At 44.9% G+C, this 22,017-nt stretch overlaps 2 protein-coding genes across 3 annotated transcripts in view; one reads left to right on the forward strand and one right to left on the reverse strand.

Annotated features, from left to right (window-relative positions):
* The window catches only part of LOC146185019 (protogenin B-like), a 289,596-nt gene extending 283,091 nt beyond the window's left edge, over nt 1-6,505 (reverse strand). The window contains exon 1 of the mRNA XM_084605979.1: nt 6,295-6,505. Within this exon, the coding sequence (XP_084462105.1) occupies nt 6,295-6,361 (67 nt within the window). The 5' untranslated portion in view covers nt 6,362-6,505. The remainder of the gene's footprint in view (nt 1-6,294) is intronic.
* The window catches only part of LOC146185020 (interleukin enhancer-binding factor 2 homolog), a 45,421-nt gene that overhangs the window by 16,966 nt on the left and 6,438 nt on the right, over nt 1-22,017 (forward strand). Inside the window, exons 1-11 of one of the 2 annotated variants that reach the window (XM_084605980.1) lie at nt 7,736-7,860; nt 11,399-11,521; nt 12,262-12,318; nt 12,422-12,550; nt 13,271-13,373; nt 13,625-13,690; nt 13,790-13,909; nt 16,125-16,291; nt 17,431-17,492; nt 19,407-19,521; nt 21,586-21,673. In XM_084605980.1, coding sequence (XP_084462106.1) covers nt 11,423-11,521; nt 12,262-12,318; nt 12,422-12,550; nt 13,271-13,373; nt 13,625-13,690; nt 13,790-13,909; nt 16,125-16,291; nt 17,431-17,492; nt 19,407-19,521; nt 21,586-21,673 — 1,006 coding nt within the window. In that variant the 5' untranslated portion in view covers nt 7,736-7,860; nt 11,399-11,422. Of the gene's footprint in view, nt 1-7,735; nt 7,861-11,398; nt 11,522-12,261; nt 12,319-12,421; nt 12,551-13,270; nt 13,374-13,624; nt 13,691-13,789; nt 13,910-16,124; nt 16,292-17,430; nt 17,493-19,406; nt 19,522-21,585; nt 21,674-22,017 lie in introns of those variants that run through there. The other variant, XM_084605981.1, reaches the window with a different exon arrangement.

Below are 22,017 nucleotides of genomic sequence, written 5' to 3' on the forward strand. Positions count from 1 at the left end.
TACGGCGACACGCACTGCTCAACCAACTAACCAGCTGCTGCTGAGCATATACTCCGCACGACAGTTGCTTCCGAAATTTGTCGAGAAAAATACTCCGCAGTTGCGGTTGAACAGTCGAGCTCGCAACCCGTACTAGTTAACTGTTTTTCCACATCCGGTGACAACGAACGGAGTTGGAAGCACATTTTAGCTTCAATTCAAAGACTGTTGAGGTGAAGACGCCATTGGAGAGCAAGCTTTGGCACGACACCTCGACAACGTAACCGCTCCCTAGTCGTCGGCAGTAAGTGCCTAAACCAAACAGAGGGATATAACGGACTCCTAGAAAGCTTGGGCATACATAGTGTAGACAATACGTACACGTGCTAATTGTCAAACTAGTCAATCCACGCACGAAGCCACGAAACGGGAGGGCTTGGGTAGAAAGTCGCGTCAAAATTATCCTGAATTCTGAGCGAGTCACTCGCGGGGCAAGCTACCGCCACATCCGAAAAAGGACACGTTCGGGACTATCCCAAGCACATGCACAAGTGCAAGATGGCGGCGTACCGAAGGTCCATGCGATCTTCATTCAAATGCAGTTCCCGCAGTCACTCGACGACGTCACGCGATCCAAAAACGCGGGAATCAAATTTAGTTTCTCCTTTTTCCCAAGTCCTACAGCGTCCCGGTATTGCGTGCAGCAGGGATTACGCGCTGGCCCGATCCCACGGCGTAATACTCGCACCACACGGCACATGTATAGTACAGGTACAGCGCGGGCATGTGGCTGCCGACTCTAAGAAAAAAACCACCAGTGGCAGGCGCGGGTGAAGGCAATTAGACCCGCCCAGCCAAGCGTATCTCCGCCGCATATGCATATATGATCAAGCGCATAATAGTTCCCAATTCGCGCTCCGTCAACGGCGCTGCGGACGCGAACGATACAGGGGCGGGCCGGGAGCCCAGATAGCGGTTGTGCTCATTCATGGCGGGGCCCGCGTGCACCATATCAATTAGTGCTACGATGGATTGCGCACGAAAGCACCAATCAAAGTGCGAAGTTGGCCGCTTCGCGTCCCGATCGAGCACCGCCAAGCCGTAATACGATTAACTGCAAGTGGAGCAGAATCACGCGAGAATCTTTCGTCTTAGAAAAGTGTTTACAAAGTGTGGTAGGAAAAAAAAAATCTTGGTACACTTCCAAACCATAACGTTCGCCCACGGCGCTACACTTGCACACAAGCGAGCACAAGGAAACTGTGTCAACCGATCAGAAAAATCATTACCACCGTGAGACACGGTGGTGCATGGGTCGCTCAGCATCACCCCCCCCCCCCCCCCCAAAAAAAAAAAAATAAATAAAAATAATATATAAAAATAATTATATATATATATATATATATATATATATATATATATATATATATATATATATATAAACACAAGCAAAATATGGCCGCGCTCTACCCACCGCGGTGGGTCAGCGGTGAAGACGCTCGGCTACTGAATCGGACTCCCCGGGTTCGAACTCGAGTGCGGCCGCCGCACTTCGATGGAGGCGACACGCAAAACAGTCAGTACGCTGTGCGATGTCGGGAGACTTCAGAGATCCTCATAAAAATAATAATAATAAAGAAATAAACTGCTTTTATAGGAAAGGGAGCGTGGACACTAGACCCGTGCCGTATGAGAAAGGAGGAAGGTGATAGCGGAAAGAGAAAGCGGTGCCGTAGTGGAGGGAAGTAATTTCGAACACCTGGTGATTTGCGCGCACTGACATCGCACATTGACGCCTCTCTGTTTCGCATCCAAACGCAGCCGCCGGCGGTCGGGTTCGAACCTGGAACTCCGATTCAGGAGCCATTAAGCCACCGCGGCGGGCCGTTAAAGATCCCCAGGTGGTCGAAATTATTTCGGAGTCCTCCGCTATGAAGCCTCTCTTTCTCTGCTTTCACTCCACCTGCCTACTTCCCCGCCGCGGTTCAGGTGTCCGTCGAGAAGCTTGATGGATACTGCTCCTTCCTTTACTATAAACCAATTTACATTAAAGTGAAATGTCACAGTGCTCGCGTTTTTAACGCGCACCACACCTTTTGCGCAGCTAAGTGTAGCTAATTTATGTGTCTTCCATGATGAACTACGGCCTGACGAGACAGTGGGAGTGCCGTTCAAATTATCACGACGTTGGCTGCGTCCGTCAGTGAGGATGCGCAGTCGCGGCCGCAAAGGGCATGCAATACTGATGACCGACGGTCACAATTGGAAGGGCGACACGCCGGTCGCTCTCCCGAATTGGTCTCGTTCGAACGAGCGGTGATCACCTCGATAATCATTACCCGCAACGAAAAGTCGGATGTAAAAATAACTGCCGTTCACCTCGACTCGTGGCAGCGAAGCTAGGAAAGAGAGCAGCATTGAATTGTCCTGCCACTAGTTGCTCTCGACTGAAACGGCCGCGCATCCTCTTCTACTCACAAGTGCGAATTAACGCGCGGTGACCTTTCCATCTTGCGAACCGATCAAGCCACTGTCGCTACGGTCCCTCGAGCGTCGATACTTTTTCGCGCTTATCTCTAGCACTGGGCATGTGAAGAATTAAAAAGAGGGATGATGGGGATCAGAAAGGCGCAACGCCAATAGAAAGGGAGGCTATTTGTAGCGGCAGTTTGACTACGTTCCGCAGAACTAATGGCCAGTTAATCACCCACGGAACCGCATACGGCGAACGGACGGAGAAAGGGTACGGGTCACGGGACCGGCACCAAGAAGAGAGGGCGGCGACGCGAGTCAGCGAAGAAGAGCACCTCTCCTCACATACACACACGCACCAGCACTCGGAACTGGACGAACCCGCACGGTTTACGCACGGTACTACGCTGCTGCCGCCGTCAACAACCTCGCAAATCGACGGAAGCGGCAGTTCAGGGTGGAGGGCGAGAGACGACAAAGTGTGCCCTCTCTCAGCGCAGTATTGATTAAAGGCGGCCGCCATTTCCTTATTCCGGTGAGCGGCGAACTCTGCCATTCGCTGCGCGGAATACATTAGGGCTGCCCATCGCGCGCTCGCGAGGCCACCGCTGGATCTGCGCAGCGCCAAGAGAGCCCGCAGCCAGAAGACCCGGCGGGAGCAGAGGAGAAACAAACAGCTATGGGGAAAAAAGAAACGGCCGCGAACACCTACCGCTCGCCTCCCTTCCTCCTTCCCACTCGCCCTGTTTGGTCAGCCCTACGCGGTTAATAGGGAAGAGGAGATGGAAAAGAGGAAGGCGAGCACTGTGCCAAACACACTTGCTACATTTCAAGCAGATGACATGTTAATTGCGCAACGCGCCGTGCCCGATGGCCCAATGCAGCAGCAGCAGCAGTGCGCGATTCTCCTATGCTAGCGCGCATGCTCCGCCGTCACATGTACTACGCAGGCCCCGCGCAGGCCGAACACTGGAACGTTCCAGCAGCACGCGAGCTCGCAGCAATGTATGTCAAAACTACATGGTCATCGGCTCATAAAGTCTGCAGTAACTTTCTCCCGCACTAGAAGTCCCGTTAACGAACACTATGGGCATAAACTGCTAATGCACGGGGACGAACCCTCATTGCATTTCAATGCAAAAACGGTTGCAATATGAACGTTTCATATAACTATATAAGTTGTTCTGTTTTGGTGAAATCTGCTGAATATGCATCGTAACGTGTAGCGGGAGCAAGTGCACATTTATGTTAGCGTTGTAGATAATTGGCAACCTCGTTCCGGAATTCTCGGATGGTGTTGAGCAAGACAGAGAAATCATGGGGCGCGGTGAACAAAAGAATTGAAGGAATATGAACATCGCGGTATCATAGCGCGCGCCAAGTCGAGATCTACGCTGCCCGATATGGGAGCAAGCGAAAAACATTAACTTTTTGAAAAGCACATGTCTATAATGACATCCCTTCTCGCAAGCAAATCGAAGAGCACGCACAAACGCGGCCTAACAAGACAAATTCACTACAATGAGCCACACCTGTCGGCGCTACGATACATACAGTATGTGTGACACAAGCGTAGCAGATGCAATATTTAGCCATTCACGTTTTAGCAAATGCAAAGATTCGACCAGAGAACAACAGATGTGTAGCAAACACTCCTCGTCATGAACAGAACGCGCCGATTTAAGGTGGATTCACACGACGGACCGAATAGCGAAGCGATCGGTCACGTGACCTCTGATCCGAGGTCCGTCCGTCCGCGGCGAGCATTCACACGGTGGGAGAGAATAGCAGACGACAGAGCGGACTTACTCTTTCTCCCAGGCACTGCGCGAGAGGAGAGCCTTGTTCTGGCGCGCTGTTATCGAGGGTAGCCTAGGCTATGCATGGACGGTGGGTGAATGCGCGGGTTGCGGCGGCCTACAGCTACTGCTGCTGCGCCGTTTTGCCAAAGTATTGTGGTGACTGTTTCGCTCGATGTGGTATACTACGCAGGCAGTTCTCTGCAGTGCAAACGATCGCGCTTACTCTATGAGAGCTGCATGAAAATACTGCTTTCAACCCTTGGAAGACGACCATTCGGACTGCTGCCCCTATGCTCCCGGTACGTGCCAAATGCCAAAACTGATGCGCGCCAAAACGCTTGAGGAAAGCGATGAATACATTCAAGCGACTGCTCTGTGCAGTCACAAAACTTACGCATTCGGTATCGCGCAGTGCAAGAGCCTGTCACTGTAAATTCTGTGAAAACCATGTACTGCGAATGAAGGCAAAAACAGGCTAGTTCGACTCCAAAATAGAAACGACTGCCGTCAGTCGTCAGAAGCCGCTTCTCGCTTTCCTCCAGCGTTTTAGTGCAATGTATGTTACGTTGTCTATGCTTGGGCACCGGGAGCATAGCTGGAAAGCGTTCCGCGAGAGAAATAAATAAATAAAAAAATGTCTTGTCCGTGAAGGATCCGAATTGTGAAAAGGACTCTCGACCTTGTCGCGAATTGCTGCTCGCGGACTGAAGCGAAGCAGCGGAAATCACTGACGTAGGGCCACGTCACAGCGAATCGTGAGAGCGATTCGCTATTCGGTCCGTCGTGTGAATCCACCTTTAGGAAGACGGCCACAACGCAGAGACCGCCAGAGACAAAAAAGTGCGCGGATGTCTCGTGCTCACTAATCTGCAACCAAATCTATACGAAAAAAGAAAAAAGAAAAAAAAAAAAAAAGGGCGGGTGCAGCGGGGAAATCGGTGAGCTCCTCGCTGTAGCAGTCACAATAGGAACAGTCGCAACAGAACCGTTTCGTAAAGGAGCAACACGCTGCGAACCGAACAAGTGTGGCATGCCCGGGAAAACTGGCGCGGGCTACAAGATCACGCCCTGCTTGGCCCAGTTTAGCGTTGCTCGGGGACATTTATGAACACGCTGACCCGCGAAAACAAGCAGGCAGAACGTGCGGGCGGCGGAGTTATTCAGCTCCTTCTTCATAAGGAGGTCATGGAAGAATGTACCACCGAGAGAATAAAAGCACGGCATCGCTTGCGACACAAGTTGCGTCAGATTCCGAAGTTTGCGTCGCCGCGCCTTTTGTTTACGCAAAGCGGAACACCCGTCGGCTACGAGACCGCGAAACATCGCGGACCCACTAGCAAGTGCGTAAAGCGCGAATAACCACTGAGGCAGGCATGTTCGCACATGTGCCAGGCGAAGCCACAGCAGCGAGAGCAGTCGCGCCGGCCTGCACAGGTATACACGATGCCGGAGCTGTCGCAATACCAGTTTTCTCTCGGAGAGGCCGGGATGCCAAGCCGCTGCGCACCGAAATCGGGCAAACAAGATCAAACCGGGGAAGCCGCGGCGCGTTGCGATGGCCGTTGCTTCGACCAGCGCCGCAAAACTTCCTGATTGAGAGCGCGCGCTCACGAGCAGAGCTACGAGCTCGAGCGCGCGACTCCGCGCACGCGGAGGCGAACGTCACCTGCTTGAACGTAAACACGGTGCATTCCGAACGCTGCCCAGCGCCTGTCAACGGCGACGGCCAGGCGAAGCCAGAGTGCGAGTCGCAACGCGTCCTGGGCAGCGCTGGAGAGCTCGCGTCACCACCTCATAAAGATCGGCCGCTTGCCCGATCGCGACCCTCCGGAGCACCATTAACCGGTGTAGAAAACTCAGTGGCTACCACGGGATGCAATTCCGTTTCTCAGCCATGATGGCAATCGCCGGATTCGAGCCCAACACCAGAAACATCGAAACGATCTCCCCTCCCTCCCCCTTTCAAATCCGCACTACCTTGGTCCGCTCATCGGCAACACAAGGGAGGGCGCGAAAAATACAAAGCCTCATGCGCGCTTACCTTTGTCGCAGGAACTGGACGACGATACCGTTAGCAGACAACACAGCAACGTGATTCTCGACGCCATAAATCCATCAACTGCAGATACTCCATAGAATCACCCACACAATTAAATCCCTCCGTCGACCTGATCCACACGCGCGCATACGAATACACACGCACACACGCGCAGTGTCGCGCGGCCGCTCTTCCACAGCGGCTCTTCACTCCAGCGCTCTTACCCCCCACATACTGGGCGTCCTCATTGCTGCTGTTTGACTTTTACGCAAATACGCAAGAGAACTGAGCATTTTAATATTGTGAAAAGTCAAGGTAGCTTGCGTTGTATTATATTTTTGTTCGCTTAAAATAACATCTTAACTTTCTTCAGGGCATGCCAGGAATTTTGCGGGGTTGGCGGCGCCAAACACAAAAGCCTACAAGAAAGCAGAACGAAGATCCGAGGGAAGCTGCGATCGGCTGCAATTCAATAGTGTTTTTGTGTAGCGTGAGTGCGGCCCACTTTTGGAATTGACTTGTGATCTACAGGCTGAACACGGCATCATTCAGGCTAAAAATAATTAGTCCGCGTCGCAAGAAATCAGGTTGAAGCTTACGGATGCGAAACACGCATAGGCGTCACAGCGTGCGATTTCATTTAACGCCCGTCATTTGACTAAAGGGTCACGCATGCTACGGAAGCGTAATAGGCCTACATCTCGAGAATTTTCCCCTCACCATAACAGCATAATTTTTCGGCACACTTTATACATATTATTTCTGGCGAAGCTGCCGTGAAACATCCCTGGAAAGTCAAGAAAAAAAAAAAAAAAAAACACGAAAACGGCAGAAGAAGCGGGATGCGCCTCCCCGTCGTAAACATTTTACAAGCGAGCTCATCTCCCCAACTCTTTCTATTGCGTGTTTCTACTACCCACTTCACCTCTCCTCTGCTTGCACTCTTCAAAATGAGCAAAAAAATAAAACATATTAGCAAAAATTCACTGTTGAGCATCACAGAAGCCATGCAGACGACGGATGGATGGATGAATGGATGGATGGATGTTGTGGCCTTCCCCTTTGTAACGGGTGGATATTGCATTAGAACGTTAGAACCACGGTGGCAGTTGGAACAATATCCTGGCCTGGCCTAATAGTTGTAGTTGTAAGCACTTTTACCTACTACACACGAACACATACAAGCACATAAATACACGTTAACATTTTCAGTACATCGATATAACAAGCATAGATATACGTTAACGAATGTGACCTTGTGCTGCCATCTCGGGTCGTAAGTGAAATGCGCGCACTGACGCTCTGTAAATGTTTATACTCATATATATTTGTTATCTATTTGGTTGAAAAAATAAATTACATAAAAAATACATGATTACATGTAAATGATTACGAACTTGATTTCTATTTTATCATGGCCAAGTCAAGCCAATCTGCAGAAGCCTTTTAATCCAAGACTAGCCACATCAAGGCGCCCCATCAACCTCTCAATCAACCTTGTTAGATAGTTTGTTCTGTCGTCAGCGTCGGTGTCGTGTTAGTCGTGGTCGTAACCTTCATTGTTGCTGAGTAAGTACACGTTCTTTTTAATTGTGCTGCATGCTGAACATATGCTAGCTGAGTGGCCCACTCAGTTGTTAGAGCTGGCCGGTTGGCGTCGCGGCGGCAGCAGGACCGCCATTCACTTATGCCTAAAAAACTCGCTGGCCGGCGATGGCTGTCATCGTTTTCTTGCATTTTGTATTCACCTCGTTTGGACGTTTATGATGTCTGGGAACGGTGATTTCAATCCTCAGTCTACGAGCTCGCAGATCCGGGCGAGCTCCCAGTTCGAGCTGGTGTAGGCGCCGTTAAGCCAAACATTCGTTCGCTCTGAGAGCAGTCACGTAGAAACGCTGGGCTTATTTTATTCCATATCGTACCTTTCCTTTGAAGCATACCCATACTCCATCCTTATGCCGAAAAAAAATCACTGAAAACTGCTCAGCCTTTGCGCAGTCACCGATAATGACTCGGTGGTCTATGCTGCTACACATAACGAAGTGTTACGAAACACCTGCAAATCCTGGTAAACTTCGTTGTGCAGAACTCTGGTACAAGAAGACCAAACGTTTCTAAATATTTCTCCATGCTTCGCTACCGTACCGGTGGTGCCAGCGCTGCGCCAGGTTGCGCTATAAATGAAGAAATATTGAAGCTTAATGGAAGCATCTACTTTACCCAAAGCGTTCTTGCCGCTCCGAGCAGTCGAAGTGGTCGAAGTGCGAGACGCCTACTGTGGCGTCTAGAAAGTCGACTACATGTTCACATTCTGAGTGCGTTTCTCGTTTACATGTCTTGCAATCAAGTTTTTCCAGGGACCGTAGTAGACGTCTACACGTTCGAATTTTGGAACATGTCTAATGATGATGGCACAAACGATGTGTCAGTAAATACATATTGAGAAAGAAAGAAGAAAAACAAACACTGATGATGGTGATGATGTATTAGTAGCCGGCTTCTTCACAACGGGTTCACACAAACGAGGTGCTCTGGCCTTAAGAAATAAGTATTACTAAAAAGAAAAAGTGAACTAAAGATAGAAGGAAAGATTTAAAAAAATCAATGTGTCGCTGTTTATGCCATGATTTTTACTCACTTAGGCCTCACGCTGCCTCGAGGCTTGAAAATTCACTAAAACACATGAAAAACTACCCTACGGTTGCCCTTTTTTAAATTTTTAACAATGCAGGTGAAAACACTTTTTTAACAATCGGATATTTTGCATTAGTAATATGTTTCCCTGTCACAGGGTAAAATGGCTGTCGGTCCGTGGTCGGGTTTAGTCTTGTTTCATACGTTACTTGGATCACGACAAGGAACTTCATTGTACTATGACATCGTCACCCTCTAGTCATAGCGTAACTTTCCTTTATTTCCCTTTTCACTCTTCCCCAACACAGAGTATCAGGCCTGGGCCAAACTCTCCGCCTCTCTTTCATTAAATATGTTTCTCTCTCTCTTTTGGTTAGTCTACCTTAGCAGACCGTAATGCTCGCACAATGGCCCTGTCATGGAAGGCAATGTTGCCAACACTATTACTATTTTATTACTGATGCTGAAGTTTACATGGTTCTCGGATGTGCTCGTCCAGACAGTCCTGCAAACGTAGAAAGAGTACAAAGGCTGTAAACATAAAAAGAATATGGATGAAAGGTGATATGGCTATTATAGCAAAAGAAAAAATAAGGATTCAACGCTGCTAAACCGAATATGGAGCGAAAGCATTAGCTGCGGGTGACCGAGCGTTTTTCTTTTCCAGCTCACATATAAAGCCCCGCTTTAACCAAGCAATATGAACGTGCCTTAGTGGGTAATGTTAATGCCAACGTCCTGGCAGGCTGATTCTGACTTAACCGTCCCATGTGAAATGAGAGACCCAAGTTGGCAGCTCCTGCCAGGGGACCACTGACATGTACACAGACACAGCACACCGCGATGAGCGGTTAGACCTGGCGTAGTATTATTGGTTTTGCAATAAAACAGATTCATGCCATAACACCTGTTGTCTGCTGTAATTCAGGGAGAAACCAGACAACAGGCTAAAATCAATGTTCAACAAGCCAGCATCGTCAAGTTAGTTTGTTCTTCTGAGATTCACTGAATATGCACGGAAGAGTTGGATACAGCTTCTACAGAAAGAGAGAACCACATCTGCATGCTGTACACTAGCCATCCTGACACATGGCGAAGTACTCAAAGAGTAATGCATTTGTCTATGAAATCAAGGCTCGAACAACTTTCGTCATCAAATAATAAACCGATCATGTAAACAGGCCAACAGCATCCATCTTTCTAGCAAAGCTGTCAATTTTCCCTCCTGTGCTACTCAAGAATATGCAGTGCTCAGAATCTCACATTCATGAAGACTGTTTAATTAGCAGCTAGTTTGCATATAGATTAATGCAATGACTCGCATTTGAAGGATGGTGCATATGCATACTCCGGCGCAAGTGAAGGACACGACTCTCATGGCTTCTCAGCAGATTTATGTACTTTGCCATGTTTACCATACGTTTGCCATGTTTAGACAACAAAGTAACCAGTCATCTCGGGCAGCTTCATAAGAATCAGAATGTGTCCCAAGGCAGCAGCTGCCCGGCTAGAAGTCTAACTAAGAAATATTAAAATGCACGGCCCTCTTGAACCTGTCAACTCATCTATGCCTCATGGCACCCTGCAGCATAAAAATATAACTGAAACTTATGGACAACTATTATATTATCACTTTTTATAAACTTGGTGATAATGTAGGTTAAAATGCATTTTCAACGGTTTGAACATTTCTTGTAACATTATATTGCATTTTCATTGTCATGTGTGAAATCACCTGTTGATCTGCATGCACAATGGGCCCTCTTATGGTAGGCAACGCTAAAGAAGGTTTTACTCTTACTACTGATGCTGAAGTGTACATGCTTCTCATATGTGCTCAACCAGACAGTCATGTAAACATATGTTGGTTCACCATGTTTTGAGAGGATGTTAACTTGCATTGGCACTAACTTTGGCGAAACATTTTTTTTTTTTTTTTTTTTTTTTTTTTTTTCGGTGGCTTCATCACAAACGAAACACATCACAATATGGCAACTGTCTGGCTAGACATCTGATTAGACATCTACCAAGGATCATTGGAACATACTCTTAGTGAGATGCAAGTGCTTGGAAAGAGCTAGCCAAATGAATGTTGCCCTAGCATCCAATTTCAATCTGATGAGTGTGCCATTGGCCCAGACTAGTTTTAAAGTATCGTTTGTTCTTTTGTACATATGCTTTTCCCCTGTTCAGTTTTCGTTATATTTAATTCATAAACAAGTATGCATGGCGTTGCAAATAATTCACATATGCAAGGGGGGGGGTAGGAAGTTTTTGTCTATAATTTGCATTCTCATTCATATTTGTACCATTTTTAATGGCCAAAAAAGAAAAGATTGCTTCTGTTTTTTTTTTTTTTTTTTTTTTCTTGCTTTGATTGCAACCTGAAGTGCGAAGCTTGAATCCCACTTGTCATAAGCGTTCTGCACATACGAAGAAGACTTCAGGTTGCTGATGTGTGCCTGGCGTGCAGGTTCTTCGTTTCAGGTTTGCCAGGATGAGAGGCGGAATGAGAGGAAGGGGTCGAGCTGGTCGTCCTGGAGGGATGTTTAAGCCGAAAGTGTTTGTTCCACATTTGCCATTCGACTTTTATGTGGTAAGTTGTTAGCTGTTTTTAAATGCGAAGTTGCAAAATGCAAAAAAAAAAAAAAAGCGCACTGCTAAGCGTACCCACACAAGAAGTTACTAGGTGCAAGCTCTGCCAACTGGTACCATGACACAACAGCAGTGTTCTGCACTCAATCTATGATCAATTCGTTCAATTACTTCTACACTTCTACGCCGTGTGAGGTTTTCTATTACACTTTTTCCTGACATGTCACATTATTTCCAAGGTTTCGACCCCTTAGCTTAGCTCTTATAAGCAGATTTCAGCTTCACAAATAAATACTTTTGCTTTGGGCAATGGCAAAGCTGTACACTGTTGTATAAAGCTGCCAAGATGCAGCCACATGTGAAACTACCAGTTTTGGGCCACTGAGTCTGTGTGGCATATTTTTCCTGCAGTTTAGACTGCTCCATTGTTATAATTCAGTGACACATTGAGCCTCTGAAAGGTAACATCATTATCTTGCATATCTGCTCTATGATTGTAAAAACTGCTCCCTCCTCAGTCCTAAGGAGGTACTAAAATTTATATTTGAAAATGTGTAAATGAAAATTTATAACCTTGCCCAGTCACTGCAAGTATGGTGCAACACGATACTGAAGCCAAACCTTACACTAAACTTGTATCCACTATGTCATGTGCACAAGCCTCCTTGTGCATATGGTTAGAAAATTTGCCTGTTGTAGTATAACAAAGGCCTGACGACTGGTACCCTTCTTTCCTTGCAGTGTGAGCAGCAGTTTCAGCGAGTCAAACCTGCAGCTGATGACAATGCCCTGACTCAGGCAAGCATGCTGTTTTCTTCTTTTTTTTTTTTTTTTTTTGATATGATTTGCTCACACATGGCATGGTTATTTCATGTTGAAAGTTTTTCCTGTTCTGGTGCAGGCTTTGCTGAAGAGAAATCAAGACCTGACTCCTACATCTGCTGAACAAACTTCCATATTGAATCTTATGACCAAGATTCAGGCTGTGCTGGACAACCTTACTGTTGCACCAAAAAGCCTCGATGCATGTGTAAGTTTTGAACAGTGTTTTAATGTATCAAGCTTGCTAAAGCGCTGGCTATGGGGCATCTTAGGCTAGCTTCAAGGGAAGCTTACGCCAGGCAAATGCTAGACAGTTCTGCTTGTCAAAGCATTATCATATGCAGCAGCATTTCGCTTGCCAGGTTAAAGCTGGGAGAACTCTCTTCTACTGACTATCGCTTGTCGAAAGAACTGTGCTGATAGAGGCACCAATTTTAAATTGCAGGGGACCAGTGCGCAGCGATGACACACAAGGAAAGACAACAGAGCACTGAGCTGTCAACCAAGTTTTGTTTCGCATATCGGGTAGTTTAAAAACACATGTGGCAAAGTGTAAATAGCTGAAGCTATCAATATACTATGTGAATTTCATTTTATGCGGAGCCAAAGTCTCACTACTAATACATATATGTCGCATGTCTTTTTGATGTGATATGCTTCCACAAGCTCCCTGGGGCAAGCGCAAGACGTTATCGGCAGCATGAGCTTGACTCTGCATGAAAAGGAATTTGAATTTTTTGATAATGTTTGTTAAGTGCTTTTAGTTAAATGTTTTTTTAATACACTTTTCATGCAAAAGTGTCATCATTGTGTTCTGGTCCCTTGGAATGAATGGTTACCATCTTGCCCACGTAGCCATTCTAACACTACTTCTTGCAACCACTTGTTTTCTAAGGGCTAACTTTATACACATTTGGATCTTTTCTAGCAAATTGAAGAAGTTCGGCAAGTGGGCTCTTTCAAGAAAGGCACCATGATGGCCGGCCACAATGTAGCAGACATAGTAGTCATTCTGAAGACACTCCCAACAGGTACTTGTCATGATTGTGTCCCTCCTGTGCTGTAGATATTCATTACTCTTCATGGACCATGGAAAAAACAGGAGAAAATTAGCAGGCGACAAGTAGACTAGAAAAACAGATGTTTTCACTGTGCTCCTGGTCTTGAACATGGTTGCCACTGTAGAATTGGTGCAAGCCATGTGCATTGAAAATTTGCTTATGTTGAGCATTGGAGCAGTGTCTTGCATTGCCTGCATTTTCATTTCTTGCATTTATCGCAGGTGAAGCTGTGCAAGCGTTGGCAAACAAGGTTTTAGAAGAAGTGAAAGCGGCAGACTCCAGCTTAAGTAAGCAAATGTATCCCTGAAAACTGGTCTAGTGTATTGCCACTCCCTAAATGTATGAACGCCTTCCAGCATGAGTTTATGTGACGGCCTCTTTTGCAGAAATAACGCACCAGATGACTGAAGCAGGTTTTGATCTGAAAGTTCCTGATGGTGCCACAGCAAAAATCTTGATCAGTACAGTTCTCCAAAACCTGCACAAGCTGGACCCTGAACTGCACTGTAAGTAATATATATATATATATATATATATATATATATATATATATATATATATATATATATATATATATATATATATATATATATAGCTACCGATTTTTTTTATTTTAATGTGGGTACTTAAATTATGTCCATTTTTCTGGAGTGCTCTGTTAGACTATACACCTTGTTGTTGAATATAATGAGGGCTTGAGACGTAGATGTGGGGGGCAACATTATGTTCTTGCAAAGCTTTGGTTTTGGTACGAAATCGATGTTTTCAGACAGTACAGCATAGCACCATCAACATGGCGCCACGTGCTGGCCAGAGGCACGCACGCCTGCCGCTTGTGCATCATATCAGTGTGTACACCCTGGCAACTCGTGGTGTCTGATAATGGTAGCAGATCACAGCTATGGAGGCCACTTTTCATAAAAGAAAAGAAATTAGTGGTCTATATTAAAAATGGCCTTTCTGTATTCTAATCAAAGAGTTAATATACATGTTTTTTTTTTTTTTTTTTTTTTTTTTTTTTTTTTTTTTTTTTTTTTTTTTTTTGATGTCGAAAAGTGCTAAATATGCATCCCATGCCAGCAATCATAACTCTTAAATACCTTGCTAGAACGAAAATTGCTTTTGCAGTTAAATACATAGAGATGTCAGCTGTGCGACGAACCAAAATAATTATGACGTCATCAATTGTCGCTTTTTAATGGTATAATTACCAAAACCAATGGTTTTCAGTATGGAATGTTTTTAAAGGAAATGTAACAATAAAAAAAACTTATTGTACAATATTATATTTGGTAGTCATCACACAGCCCAGGACATGAAGAATAAGTGTGCAAAGTTTCGTTAAAATATCTGTGCGGGAGAAAAACTTACAAATGTTCGCATCGGCCGAAATGGCAGAAATCTGAGTTTCGGGAGCAAGAACAAAAAAGATTTCATATAGCTACATATGTCATATATCATATATCAAGATCGCTAAAACGGAAATATTTTTCGATGCGTGGAAACCAGAACTGTTAGTTTCAGTTTACCAAAATGCACAGGGGGTTGCAAATTTGGCTATGTTTGGAGTAGTGATAGTTATAAGCATAACATTTTGCCATTTATATAGAAATGATTGTGGAATTTTAAAAACAAAATTAGTCCTTAGATTGTTCAATTCACGTGGGAACGCTCTTCTGTATGCAACCTACATCGTCAAAATGTCATTTGTCCCTTTTGTGAGCGTTTTTGTTGTTAAATGCAAACAAAAATAGATATACATATTTAGAAACGATAATTGATTGGAAATTGAAATAAGAAGAAAAAGAAATGAAAGACCGTGAAAACGGAGAAATATATTTTAGTTTGTGGAAACTGAAACTTAGTTTCAGTTTTGCAACATCCATGGGCAGTTGTAAATTGGGCTGTTATTTTTAGAACGGTTTTAGTTAGAAGCATAATTTCTTTTGCAAATCATTCAGAAATGGTTGTGTAATTTAATCAAATAAAGTTAGAAAATTGGATTTTCATTATTTTTTTTCCAAAAATGAGTTTTAATGTGGCCTCCTACCTCAAGAGGAAGTAAAGAAAAGCATGATAAAATCAAGCACAGAGGGATTACCACCCCCTCTACTTCTCGCCGCCACTGGCTTGATGCGGGTGCTAGCAATCCCTTCAAGCGGGAAACCGACGGCAAAAGATCAGATTATGCTTTGCGCTGTGCAGTGTTGTGAACATTTGGCCTTTCTTGCAGTTATCTACACCTCAGTGCATTTTTTACAGTTTTTCTCAGTGGCCCGTGCCGCCTTCATTCTACTTTCGCATCCAGCTTTACTTTCCTCCACACATACCGCACACTTTGTCTTAAGCCCCATACCTTTGCAGTGTTGGCTTCTACTTGCTTCTTATGAGTCTGGTGGTTAAGCCAGCTCAATGAGTACCATTTTAATGTCTGGTATCCAATAGCCTCTGAATGTTGGCCTCTCAATCCTTGACTGCATACATGCCACTGTCATCGTTCCGATGGAAGCATGTCACCATGATTGAATCTCTTTACTGTAACCATTTTTATTGAATGCATTTTTAACATGAGCGAGAAATATGTACAATTTACGGTGGAAGACAAAACGGAACAGCAGTTTCATTTTACTCTATCCAAGTTCACTGTGTTGGGAGGCAGGGGTAAGGTCTCTGCACGAATATCGTCCAAGCTGAATACTGTTGTTTTGTTTACCCATGCAGTAAAACAGAAGCTTCAACAGAACCACCTGACTGCCATACGGCACACACGCTGGTTTGAAGAGAATGCCCACCACTCAAGCATCAAGGTGCTCATTCGCATCCTGCGAGACCTGCGCAACCGCTTTGAAGGTTTCCATCCGCTCACGCCTTGGATAATTGATTTGCTGGTAGGAGCAATTATAATTCATGTTCTCCTTCAAAGTCCGTGTGGACACTGCCTTGGTGGACAAATGTTCAGCTTAATGTTTAAATTGTGTGTGCAAATATGGAAATTTTTGAACATGAATGTGGGGTGAAAAAATTCCTTCAAATATTGAATTGAGTATCTGGTTAGTGGAAGAGAGTGGAAAATTAGAAAATAGTAAACATTGCTTGTCTTGCTTATTTCAGAATTTGCGTGGTATTTGCAAATAAAATTTAACTAAAATTAAACAGAAGTGTATAATCTGAAAAATTTTGTATAAATTTTATGATTTTATATACTTCTTTTTTTTTTTTTTTTTTCATCCTGGAAGGACCTGCATGAAACTGGGTGAAACTGTCATATTGCTGCTTAATTAATTCGAACTTCAAGGGACCAGAAAAATGTCTGAAATAACCGAAAGCTGGAGTTATCAAATGTGCTTGCAGAAACCGGCCGAAAGCCGTTTGCATCTCTGTAAATAATTGCATGTGGTGAACACCTTCAAGATATTTGTCTTCATTTGAGATAGAACAGGGGTGATAACGACATTGTTCCCCAGTTTCAAGTGCTTTGCTTGCGCACGCTTTCGGGGAGGCTGTCTTCACAGAATGGAAGATTGCGCTTTAAAAAAGGCACCGTCACGTTTAGAAGATTCCGCACTGCACAGTCCATGCACTCGAGCATTGCAAACAAACTTTAGATTTGCTTTTGTTGGCTTGAAGGCTTGTAGTCCTGCTGCTCCATCCTAATACAGATAGCCAAAATTGTGCCAAGGACTCTGCCATGAAATGTTTTAGGTAGTGCCAGGCTCTTTAAGCATCAGATCGGTCGAAAAAATGCCTATATACCTGGCTCTGAATCAATAGCATACCACGTGCCATTTCCACTGACAACAGAGAGAAAATGTAAAGGTCCGCAAATTTATGAATGCAAATTTGACTCTTAATGGTAATTAAGGTCTATGATGCACATACTGGCTGATTTGATTGGCTCCGAAATTGAATGCTAGCATAAAAGGAATCTGGAAAACATTTGAGATTACTCACGCAACATTATTTGCTGCCTCGATTACTGAACTCTGTGCACCTCTCAGTAACCTTTTGATCTTGCATTACTTTGCAGGCCCACCATGCCATTATGGTTCACCCAAGTCGACAGCCGCAGCCAATTAATATTGCATTCAGGTAAATAAACGTCTGTTTGTGTGTTTGTGAGGAGGGAGGGGATGCATGTTTGGCATGTATAGCTCATGGCTCATAGTTGAGAGATTTACGCCATGGATAGCAGTGTCAGGGTGCCTAGCAACCGAGAAAACCAGGAATTGTCAGGGAAATTTTATGCACCAGGAAAAATCATGGAAATGTCTGGGAAACCATGAAAAATTTTGCCAAGTCAGGGAAAATGGCACAATATATTCTGCAGTGCATTTTAATTTCAATGGCTCATGCTGTTGTGGACAAAATGTGTCCCGCTTTTGCGATGACTCTTATTGGCTGAGGTGCGATGACGTCATAGAGGTCTCGACCAGTACCACCACAGTAAGCGCGAATGCGTGCCTTATATGGCCATATGCCAATCAATGATCAATTGCTAATTAATGACTAATTACTAATTAACGAGAGCAAAACAAGGTATGCCTCGCAAAGGTTAACGAGCTGCAAGTTTCCAGCATGCCGGCAGGTGGCACTTTTCTGTAAGAATCATGTCTGCGGGGGTGCAATGTATTCTTACTTCTAGGTTACAGACAAACTCGGAATGCATTTTCTTTTATATATCAAGCTGCTGTATTAAGTCCCCCTTAGAGTTCAATATACAGTCAAACCCACTTATAACAATACCGGTTTTAACAATACATCTAATATAACAATGGGCAGTCACGGCACTGTCAGGTTTGCCATGTGTTCTATGGTAAAATGATGTCATATTATATAACAATCAAATATGGTTACTGAGAGTCAACAGTAACACGGAGCCACGGCGACCACAAAAGCGCGCGCGTACGCGGAGACTCCGACAACGCCGATGTAGCGACAATAAAAAAAAAAGAAAGAAAGAAAATCAGGATAGACCGCATTGAGCCAGTGTGTTGGTCGGGTGTGCCGCAGAAGCTTGCATATGGGGGAGGGCGGAGCATTTCCTCACGCGGAGGAGGAGCGAAGGCATAAGGCACTAGTAGGCATAGCCGTTTTGAGGGAGAGGTTTGAACGCTCCCCCTCAAGACCGTCTGTGGCCTAAGGAACTCGCGTCCTCTCTGCCTCTGCACAGTGGAGAAGTCCATTCTGAGGGTGCGCTACACTATCCTCTCCTATTTCCTTTGTCCACGCCCCCGCTTTGCGGTTGCACATGTTTTGTGGCAGGCGTGCAGCGGCGTGCTTGCATGTGTCTTTTTCCAGCATGGTTCTCCTAGTGGGCCATCATCGTTGCCAAATGTGGTGGCAACACTAGTGTAAAGTCTGGCCACAGGGTAAGTTACGCCAACTGGAACGAAACCAGCTCCTCCACCATCATGAACTGCTTCAGGAAGGTGGGCTTTGCTGCGGATGCCGGCGGTGCGGAAGGTCGCGAAGCTTTTGCCACCACAGTGATGACTGAACTTTGGTCTACAGCGAGCGGTAGTGACGGCGACATATAGCGACTTGAGGAATTTTTACATGCTGTCAATAGAGTCGCGACAGATCAAGAGCTGACGACGAGGCTATTGTCACAGCAGTCACTGGCGTTGAGAACGGTGACAGTAGTGACAACGAACCGGAACCTGTGCATGTTGCGTCTCACCGGGAGGCTTTGAGAATGAGACTCCTTGCGGGACTTTGTTATTGCTAAGAAACTTCCACTGCACTATGTTCAGCAGTGGATGCCCTGCAGAAAGATGTCAGCCAGATTACCGTGAAACAGACGCTGACGGATTAAGGGATTCTTCCGCTACGAAATAAAAGGTGTAAGCTACCTCGTCCTCGTTAAATTATCAATTATAACAATGATATTTCCATGGCAGTTCAATATTGCTATAAGTTGGTTTGACTGTATCCGGGTTCAGCTGGTATTGTAAAAGATTGCATAAATGCATTTTGTTCATCCTGTACGTTCTTCCTGCTTAGGCGGGTCTTGCAGCTGCTGGCTGCTGGTTTGTTCCTGCCTGGGTCTGCTGGAATTCCAGACCCCATTGAAGGAGGCACTTTCCGGGTACATACTGTCATGAGTCTCGAACAGCAGGTGAGTACACAATAGTGCCGGTGTAGGCCATAACTTCGCCCTCGTACAGGAAGGGCTAGTTGATTTTTGAATTGTTATCCTTGGTGGTTGTGGCCTTTAGCTGTGAGCACACGGCGATGAGATAAAGTGCACTAGTACTGAGTCGTCCTCTTACGAAAATCTTGTCATCTTGCTGTTCCTGTTGACTTGCTCACATTTCATTCATTTTAGTATAGCGCATGTGCAGAATTAGTTTTGCACCTTCCTCTAGGTAGAGCATGCGCTGACCATTTTACCATGCGCACTGGCATTTTGTGTAGGTTGCGCTGTCTAGCTGCTAAGTTGAGAGCAACCGCCATGCTGGAGTGTGCGGCCGCATCCACAAAGCAGGAGATGAGTAGTACACATCAGAATTTCGGAGCTTTCGCATTCAAATTTCGGCATTCTGAAAGTACCTGATTGGAAGGAGGAAGCTTTTCAGCCGCAGTTAAGCCATTCGATCAGAAATGGCCTTAATTGGGTCATTTCTGATTGAATTGGGTCATTTAATTAAATGGCCCAATTCAATCAGAAATTAAATGACCCAATTCAATCATTAAATGGCCTGATTGGGTCAGCCGAAGACTGCAAGCCTGATTACAATTAGTGTGCAGCTTTTATATGGTACAGAGAGGCACGGTGCTGGACCACTGACTACGAGGGCACTCGAACAATGCAGGGCAGCTTTCGATCTACTTTTTATCTTTTAATACTTTATGATAAATACACGGGCTACCGTAACATTTTAAGCAGTGAAAGCAAGCGAATTTAGCTATTTTATGTCATTTTTTAAGAGCGATGCTAATCGCCCTGCATTTTTTTAGGCCCACCAATCGCGCACATAATTATACTCTGTTTACTTTTTGAATGGCTGGCTACTGCATGAAGTCCTCACAACTCTACTGGGTCCTATTCTGTTAGGATCTATTATCCAGTTCGGATCCATTTAGTGTACCCTAGGTCATTGTATTTGCGTAAAGAAGCTGCGGTATCCAAGCGTGCGTCTATTTGACGATCGGATTTCAGCTTTGGCTGCATGACTCAGCCACTGGTTTGCCAGTGTGTGCGGTGAATGTCTTCAACGGCGGGAAATACTATCCAGGAATTTCTGTAACTAGCCTCTAGCTGCACTCGTCTGATGCTCTCGTCGAACCACATGAAACAGAAAATGGACAATTGATCCTTATGGAATAGCAACCTTATGAAATAATGTCCCACAATGACCTCAGCGAAATTCGCTTTTATGAACAATTATATTGTAGCCCATTTGTTGTCGCAAAATTTATTTACTTTAAGGAATGGCTGTTTTCCTGTAGTTACATTCACATTTATTATTGGCAGAAAACCTTTCTGGATGCATGTTTTCAGGACAAAAAAAATATTCTAGCTCTCTTCCACTAGATTAATTAGGTATCATTGTGTTAAGCTGGACGTACATTTTTTTATACCTTCGTAAATTTCGTGTGACTGCATAGAAACAGTTTTTTTTTTTTGCCAGATAGCATCTCGTAAATTTTTGCTGCAAATAAAATCATCCACTTGTTGCCCAACGTGTGCTTGTTGCATGGATACTCGGTATTTTCCGACCCTAATCTACCAACAAAACGTTCAGAACTCGCACGAATGGCTGCCAAGGTGAGACACCTTTGGTTAGTGCTTGAAATTCAACAGCCACTCGTATTCGCCCTCTTGATGGAGTTGCAGCTGGAACAGCTTACAGCGACACACACACATATAACGCCACTGTTAATCTTTTTATCTTCTGTTACTTATCAGTCTTCGGTTTTGTTATCTTGTTAATTCTAATGACAAGGTAAAGAAAGACTTTGCTAGCCACGGCACTTGTTAGCACCTCATCTGTGGCTGGCGTAAATGAAACGAACAGGGAGGAGGTAGAGTGGAAGGAAAGAAGGGGACGAAAGGAAGAAAGGACAGGGTGTGCCACCATAACATGCAACTGTGATGGCTCACTTTTGGCACTTGTTGCAGCATTCTAGTAGCATGCACCCTTGATACATCTAGTGTGGCACCTGCCTTCTCTTGCAGGACATGGTGTGCTTGACTGCTCAGAACCTGCTACGAATCCTCTCCCATGGCGGATACAAAAGTATCCTGGGGATCGGTGGACCAAAAAGTATGTTGCAGTTTTCGTTATAAGCACCTGACTACTTTTGTTATTACAGTCGACTTTGAAAAACAAAAACTAAAGGACTGCTGAAGGCAGCTAAAAGAAATTTTGCACGCTTAATAAAACGGGCATGGTTCACAAATGTGGCAAATACGCTTGTTTTCTCGTCTAGACTGGAAGTTATGGAGCCTCTTATATGCATCATTTTTGTCATATTTGGGCTCTGTAGTAGTGCCATTCATAACTATACATTTGAGCGGGAAACCACTCGAAATTTAGTGAAATTAATATTTCATTTAAATGTTACATATGTGGTAGCCCTCTTTTTGATGCTGTAATATTTACAAAAA

The sequence above is a fragment of the Amblyomma maculatum genome, chromosome 6 (assembly GCF_055883805.1).
Source record: "Amblyomma maculatum isolate TAMU_Amacu chromosome 6, ASM5588380v1, whole genome shotgun sequence".
Lineage (NCBI taxonomy): Eukaryota > Metazoa > Arthropoda > Arachnida > Ixodida > Ixodidae > Amblyomma > Amblyomma maculatum.